General features: G+C 50.7%; 1 protein-coding gene across 1 annotated transcript; it reads left to right on the plus strand.

Annotated features, from left to right (window-relative positions):
* Positions 1-3495: 3495 nt before the first annotated feature.
* PPP1R3G (protein phosphatase 1 regulatory subunit 3G) lies at positions 3496-5809 on the plus strand. Its single transcript, XM_003788352.3, has one exon. The coding sequence runs from the start codon at positions 4132-4134 to the stop codon at positions 5191-5193; it is 1062 nt and encodes a 353-aa protein (XP_003788400.1). The 5' UTR covers positions 3496-4131; the 3' UTR covers positions 5194-5809.
* The last annotated feature ends 2317 nt before the right edge of the window (positions 5810-8126 follow it).

Here is an 8126-nt window from a genome sequence, read left to right on the forward strand (position 1 = left end):
CTTAGGGGATTCTCCTGCCTCAACCTCCTGAGTAGCTGGGACTACAGGTTCCTGCCACAAGGCCTGGCTATTTTTGTGTTGCAGTTTGGCCGGGGCCGGTATATGGGGCCAGCGCCCTACTCACTGATCCACAGGCACCACCCAGAACTGAATACATTTTAAAGGGTAGACGACATGGTCTAAATTTCAAAGTTGTTTTGCATGTTATATTATTTAACTATTAACTTCAGGGATTTGGATCCCAGAATAGAAGATATCTGGGTCCTGTCTCAGAGAAAGTTCAGGGAAAGAAGTCATCTCTCCACCCAGTGTGTCAGAGCAGAGGCCAATCAATATCTCTGTACTTTTCAGGTGGCAAGGGAGCAGATTTCAAAGTTCCCATGGGCCCCAACTGGGGTGCTGACCATTCCTGCTTCTGAAGTCCTTCCTGGACTTCTGAGGAATAACTTTTTCCAATTCCCTCCAGCCCTTCTGGCTGCCCATCTTCCATCCCCTTTGCAGGTGCTCCTGACCTCAAATTATCAGAGTTGCTCAAAGCTCAGTCCTCCTCTCAGCTCTAAACTTAATAATAAAAAATATACATTTGGTCTTTCTCCCTAGTTCCTGAAACAGAGCTCCTAAAACTCCTAGAATTTTATGACAAGAAATTTGTTATTACTTATGTTATTGTTGTCTTGTTATAACAAAAATCTGTTGTCATTTATGAAGAGCCCCTTTTGATCACATCTGAGTTTATGATAATGAGGCAATAGGGTGAGCTCTCTGGATAGCCTCAGGATGGGCGGGTTACCAGACAGATGAAGTGATTGGAGGACTAGGAATTTTTTGCCCATCTCTACTCCCCTCCCCAAAAGGGAGGGGGCTAGGATTGAGCTCCTGAGGTTTTAAACAAGGTTGGTAGAGCTTCCAGGCTGGTGTGCCCAAAGAGGCCCTGCAAGCCCCACCCCAAACCCCATACTTTGCCTTATATGTCTTCTGTTTGGCTGTCCTTGAGTTTTATCCTTTATAATAAACTGGCAAACTCAAGTAAAGTGTTTTCCTGAGTTCTGTGAGTCATTACTGAATGGGGGTAGGGAAGCAGGGCCCAGTATGTGGGAGCCTTGAATTTGTAGTTGGCTGAGCAGAAATGTGAGTACCCTTAGCACCCCATTTGCAGCTAGCATCTGAAGTGGAAGTTGTCTGAGACTGGGCCTTTAACTTGTGGATTTTGACACAAAGTCCAGGTAAATAGTGTCAGAATTGAATTGTTGGGCATGCCACTGGAGAAGGAGAAAATTGGTGTTCAAGACACCACTTGGTGCCAGAAAGAACCGAAGCTAAGCTCAACCCCCCCAGAAAGTAATTAATGACCTTGCTTTCCCTCTATTCCTCTCTGGTGATCCCTGCCCCAGTGACTGCCTCCACCCAGCAGCTCAAGTTCAAATCTGAAAAGGCTTCTCCCTCTCCTTTATCTCATCTGGATCTGTAAGTGTGCGACGTTGGTTTTCACTCCTAAACAGGTCTTAGATCTGTCCATCCTGCACCATTATCTCTCAACTTAGCTATAATCACTTTACTACAACAATCACAACAGCCTCCTATCAGGTTCATCCACGATGTCTCTGGCCCCAGCAATCAGTCTAACTTTCATCCTGTATCCAGAATGATCTTTTCAAAATTTAAATCTGCTCAGTCACATCCAAGTCATTCAAAAGGCTCCAATGGCTTCTCACGGCTCCAGGCTAAGTGGCTGGCTACTCCACCCCTCCGTCCTTAGCTCTGCCAGTACCCTAGGGCTGTGCTTGCCTCCTCTCAGACCATCCTCACCACATTCCCTCTGACACAGAGCCTGTGTATGGCCTGGCCTATTCTTCTCCACAGTCCTATCTGTTAACTCCCCCTCACCTTCCACACAGGTCACCCTGGGCTCCTGTCCAGATCAGATCTCACCTTTTCAACATCTGCTGAAGAAGGTGAGTTTGCATTAATCCCAGTCCCTCCAATATACTGAGAGAGAGGAGGGTGGACCAGGGCTGGGCCAGGCACCTGCATGGTCCTGAGCATGATGCCCCCTCAAAATCTGTGCCCCAGCACTTCCCTCACCACACTCTATTGTCTTTGCCCTGAATGGGGACGTACCTGGGTGAGGGTTGTCACAACTCTGTGGTGCCTGGAAAGGGGCATCACAACCTCAAAATCCTTGAAGTTCTACTTTAATCTTTAAAATAGTTTGTGAATTTTGTATTTAACTCCATGAGTAAACAATGGTCATTTAAATGTGAAAGACAATGTCTTGCTTCCCCAATCTTGGATTTGCTCTGGATGGAATTCAGGGGTGTGGAGACTCTTGCAGACACCATGCCCAACCTGAGAGGCAATCACTGGGTTCCACACTGGGCATAAAATGACCAGCCAGATTTCAACACTGGGACCAGCCGAGGCCCTGCCTCATGGCACTACCCCCAGCCCTGGCTTAGTAGTGAGCTGCCTGGGTTGAAGTCCCACTACAACCTAGCTTAGGGCCCTGGTGGATGAAAACTCTTCCTACACCTATGTGTCCCATATGTAGGGCAGGGATAAGACAACTCCTGTTTCACAGGGTTGTTCTGTGAATAATGTCACGCAGAGGTGATCCCTCTGGACTGATGGGGCAACCAGTGGATGCTCAGTTACTATTAGCTGTTAATACTCTCCTTACCCTTCACTCAGCATTTTAAGTTCACCTAGACCACACCAACATGGCTAAAACCCTGGCCCCCTTTCATCCTGCCAAACTATAAAGTATTTTAGTTAAGAAGCCTCAGTTAAATGTCCAGGGTAGACTGGTTCTGCCTTTCATGTTTCTTAATAAGTGGATCTGTTTCTGGACTCCCCAACTTTATATATACGTAAATGTACACTCGTCCATATAGGTTTATTAGCAGTTCCCAAGTGTGGTGCTCAGATCCCAGCATCGGTATTCCCTCGTTAGATGAACTTTTAGGTCCCACCCTAGAGACCCAGCAAATGGGAAACTCTGGAGTGGGGTCCGGTGATGTGTTTCCACAGAGAAGCACTGACTTAGATTAAAGTAAATTTGGCCTTAGAACAAAAACAAGAAAAATACTTTTGACTGTCCTTTGCCCCCATTCCCAGGTACCATGCTGCACTCCCCAACCCCCTCCGACTTAGCCCCCCTCAACTCCCACAAGGACGGAGTGGAGCAGTTGGGGCCTCAGAGTGGCAGGGCGATGACCACTAGGCCCTGGCCAGGGTCAGGCCCCGATTCCGGCGGGCGGGCGAGGAGGGCGCGCCGGGGGCTGTGGCGCTGGCGTACGGCCGCGGTGGGGGGCGGCGCGCGCGGCGTGGGTGCCAGCCTTCCTCTGCTGGGCCTGGGCCGCGCATCTGCGGGCTGGGCGGGCGGGACAGGGGGGAGGAGCCGGGACGTGCTCTGGGACCCAGCGCGAATGGCCTCCGGCGGCTTTCTGCTAAGTCTCCTCCCCGGCGCGTCCCTGCACCTTTCCAGCCCAGATCTGGGCCCATGCCCACCCCGCACCGCCGCCGGGCAGATGGAGACGGCAACTGTGACCTCCTGGCTTTCGGAAGCGCGGAGGGGGAGCGCTCCTGACCGAGTCTGCCTGACGAGTGGGACTGGAAACCGGAGCGCCCCGAAGTTTGGGAAAGGCAGGAGGAGAAGTGAAGGGATGAGCTGCACGCTCTCCGGGGGCGCGCGACCCGCCTTTTTGCAGTTTCCCAGTAGGCAAGTTTTCCTCAAGTGCGCCCTGCACCCGGGCGACACCCCAGAGCAGACCGCCGGGGTGAGGGTGGGGTAACAGGGAGCGCGTCTTCTGCTTTCTACCCCAGCACTCGGCAACTCGCTTCCAGGTGTCCCAGCGTCCGTGCCTCCCCGCCCCCGGCCCTCCCCCGCGGCGGGCAGGTTCAATCCCGAGGAGGTGTCGCCTGGGAGCCAGCCCCAGGCCCGCAACCTCCTCCCACTCCGCCCTGGCAGCGGCAGCTAAAAGCCCGCGGCTCCAAAGTGGAACTGGATTCACTTCTTCTGCCAGCGCCGACTCGCCGCGGGGCGCCCCTTCAAAGGCCAGAGAAGTTAAGTCTCCAGAGGAGTCTTGAGCCCGGGTTCACGTCCCGTACAAATCCTGGGGGCAGGACGGTGTCATGGAGCTCTCTGGAGCGCAGCCGCCAGGATCAGCGCCCTTCGGAGAGCCCCCGCCGGCCGAGGAACCGCCAGCTACGGAGGCCTTCTGCTGGGACGGTGGCGAGGAAGGCGGTGGCACAACAGAGGCCCCGATCCCTGAAAGTCAGCTGGGGGACAGGTCCCTCTCCCGTAAGGAAGAGACTGCCCCCCAGGAGCAGGAGGAGCTGCTGGAATGCCGCCGCCGCTGTCGCACGCGTTCCTTCTCCTTGCCGGCAGACCCCATCCTGCAGGCGGCCAAGTTTCTGCAGCAGCAGCAGCAGCAGCAGCAGCAGGGAGCCTTGGGGCTGGGCGACCAGCCCGCCGAAGGGGCTGAGGACTCACCACACAGCCCCGAAGGCTGCTGCGCCAAATGCAAGAAGCGGGTGCAGTTCGCGGATACGCTGGGGCTGAGCCTGGCCAGCGTGAAGCACTTCAGCGAGTCCGAAGAGCCGCAGGTGCCGCCCGCCGTGCTCTCGCGCCTCCGCAGCTTCCCCATGCGGGCTGAGGACCTGGAGCAGCTGGGGAGCCTGTTGGCCGCTCCCCTCTCCGCGCCGCTTCCCCGGCTCCGGCCGTTCTTTCAGCTCCCGGAGCCGAGCGCTGCGGCTGAGCGCCTGCGGCGGCAGCGCGTGTGCCTGGAGCGCGTGCAGTGCTCAGCGCCCTCGGGCGCGGAGGTGAAAGGCTCTGGCCGAGTGCTCTGCTGCCCCGGGCCCAGGGCCGTGACCGTGCGCTACACCTTTACCGAGTGGCGCTCCTTCCTGGACGTGCCGGCTGAGCTGCAGCCCAAGCCCCGGGAGCCTCAGCACCCAGAGGCGCCGTCGGGGGTCGCCAGACCAGGGTCCGAGGAAGCTGAGAAAGAGCTGGGCGAGGAGCACTTCCACTTCTCGCTGTGCCTGCCCCCAGGCCTGCGGCCTGAGGATGGAGAGGAAGCTGATGCACGCGGCGTCGCCATCCACTTCGCTGTCTGTTACCGCTGCGCGCAGGGCGAGTACTGGGACAACAATGAAGGGGCCAACTACACGCTGCGCTACGCTGATGCGCCCTGAGCCCCGAGCTCTTTGAAGGGCTATGGGGCAGCTGCACTCGAGGGCCTTGCTGAGTGCTTTTCTGAGTACTGTGGATCTGGCGTGAGGGGAGCGTGGAACCGTGACAAAGAAAAAGGAGGGAGCCGTTGAACGGTAAACTCGCACCCCAGGCAGCCCCTTGACTGAGTCTAGTGAGCCTGAGGGAAGCAATGAAGGCTCTCGCCACTTGCACCTCCGTAGGTGGTCTCTAGGATTCCCAGCCTGCGTCAGAATGGGAAGACATCTCCAAGGCCCCAGCAGTAACTTTATCCAAGAAAAAGGCTCCCGACTCCTGAGCCTGGTTCTAAAACTTTGGGATTTGTTTTGAACTCTACATGTCACATTTTAGCCCGTGCAGCTTGCTGAAGACCTCTGGGAAGGACACAGCGTCCAGACATCGCGCACCGAAGGAAGGTGCTTGATTGTGGGAGCACAAGTGGCACCTCTACACCCCTGGAAGGCCTACTTCTTAGAGAAACCCGGGTGGGGGCTGGGCCAGGCCCTTATCTTTTTGCTGGAACCTGGGGAATGTTCGCCCAGACTTGTGCGGTTGTGTACAAATGTCCTTTAAAAGAGTAAAGGCCACTTGCACACCCTTTTATGCTGTACTTTGTATTTTAGGTTCCATGCCTTTGAGGAGGCCTTGGCAGCTGATGACATGCGCACTTTAATCAATGAACAATAGTATTTGCGGCCAGGCGGGTGGCTCACGCCTGTAATTTTAACACTCTGGGAGGCTGAGGAGGCTGGTGGATTGCTTGAGCTCATGGGTTGGACACCAGCCTGAGCCAGAGAGCGACCTCATCTCTAAAAACTAGCTAGGCGCCTGTAGTCGCAGATACCTGGGAGGCTGAGGCAAGAAGATTGCTTGAACCCAAGAGTCTGAGGTTGCTGTGAGCTATGATGCTACGGCACTCTAACCCAAGGTGACAAAGTGAGACTGTCTCAAAAAAAAAAATAGTATTTACAGATTTCTCCTTAAGCCCCCCTCTGTGATGCTGAAGGGCCCAAATTTTCCATGGTGGGCAAAAATGTTCTCTAAAATATTTTGTACAAATGGTTCTGTGCCCTACCAACATAAGATGTTTGGTGAATTGAAATGGCACAGTAATCTGATAGGCCTTGGATGTAAGCTGCAGAGCTGGACGCTCAAGGCCCAACCTCCTTTGTGTAGAGAGATCACAGGAAGCTGTTAGGGCACAGTGCCCTTCTGGGTGCCAGCAGTTGCTAGACTGGCCATTAGCAAGTCAAAGCCAGGCTCCCCTGCGCGGTGGTGACATAAGATGTTTGGTGAAATGTGCTCAGCAAGTCAATGGCGGTCAGACCCAGACGGGCCTGTGCTCTGGCAGGACTGTGGGGCAGGGTCTGGACTGCCTTCTTTCCTTGCTGCTGCTGGTTGTGGATACCAAGATGATGTGGCTGTGCATGAACTGGCAGGTAGGCATCCTGGTGATGAGGGGATTATTCCACCCCTTGGTCATACTGTAGTAATTTACCTTAAAAAAAAAAGTCTTCCTAATTTCCAGCACTTGGCTGGTATCATCAATTAGTTTTGGGACAGTAGTCTTTAAGGAGGGAGGGGAGGTGTTATCAGCCGTGTGCTAAACTTCATCCATAGCCTGTTTCTGTAGTGGTCTAAGAATGGTTTTTACATTTTTTAATTGTTAAAAAAAACTCAAAAGAAGAATACTATTTTGTAACACATGAGAATTATATGAAATTCAAATTTCGGTGTTCATAAATAAGTTTTACTGGCATGCAGCCAAGCACATTCACTTATGTATTCTCTGTGCGGCTTTCGTGCTGCAGCACAGAGTTGAGTAGATGCAGCAGAGACCATATGGCAAAGTATAAAATATTTACCGTCTGGCCCTTTATAGAAAAGTTTGCCAACCCCTGCTTCAGAGAAGTATGATTTTTCTTAAGCACGATCTCCTTAGAATTAGTTAAACTTTGAATTTTGCCACTTTAAATAAACCTCTTTTGGGTAAAAGGTAAAAACCGTTGCCGTTACTATCAGAGTAAATTTTGTTCAGAGTAAACACTAAGACACTAAAAGTATAATTACTATACTGGGGAGGGGAATCCACCTGCTGCCTTCTTTCACCTGAGAAATGGCAAATCAGAGCAACTGAAATGCAGCACCCATCTGAATTATCTTCAAATTACAAAACTGCCAGCTATTTTTGTGCCTTAAAACGTAGTATCTTATGCTACAAAATATTTAGTTTGAACTTTGGTTTGGGGCTATCCCTTTGAGTATGACAGTGTTTCCCAAAGTTAACTGATCATGGGAAATTTTAAAAATAAATTTATTGAAGGAATCTGTTCTGAATTAATGAATTATCATTTATACTTGGAGTTAAGCAGACTTTAAAAAATGGTCACATTGATGAAATGATAATTTGCATGTGCTTATAAAAACTGTGTAACAATAAAAATAATAATTGTTAGAATGACACCTCTTCTCTGTAACTAAATATAAATGCATTGAGCCTTTTCATGCATTACGCAGTTATTTTGGGACCTGGTATACCATTTCTTAAAAGAGTATTGTATAATAACAACACCTAGATAAATACATTTTGTATTTTTCTTTTGAGTTTATAAATGCATTTTAGTTTGAAAATATTGATAATGTGTATGGGTTATCACACAATTGGAAAGTACTTGCCTTTATAGCAATAATACAATATTTTGGGTTTTGGATTATTTAGAATTAAACTAGGATGAAATGAGGAGCCCAATACAATTAATGATCAAAATAGAGATCTTCTTATCTAATATACTTTAAAATGGTAACCTATTATAACATATCTAGAATAAAACCCATAAGAAGTAAATTAGATTTTTAGGAGTTATATACAGCAGATTTTCTTTTCTTTTCTTTTCTTTTCTTTTCTTTTTTTTTTTTT

This window comes from Otolemur garnettii, unplaced genomic scaffold (genome assembly GCF_000181295.1).
Source record: "Otolemur garnettii isolate 467f Iridium unplaced genomic scaffold, OtoGar3 scaffold00026, whole genome shotgun sequence".
Taxonomy (NCBI): Eukaryota; Metazoa; Chordata; class Mammalia; order Primates; family Galagidae; genus Otolemur; species Otolemur garnettii.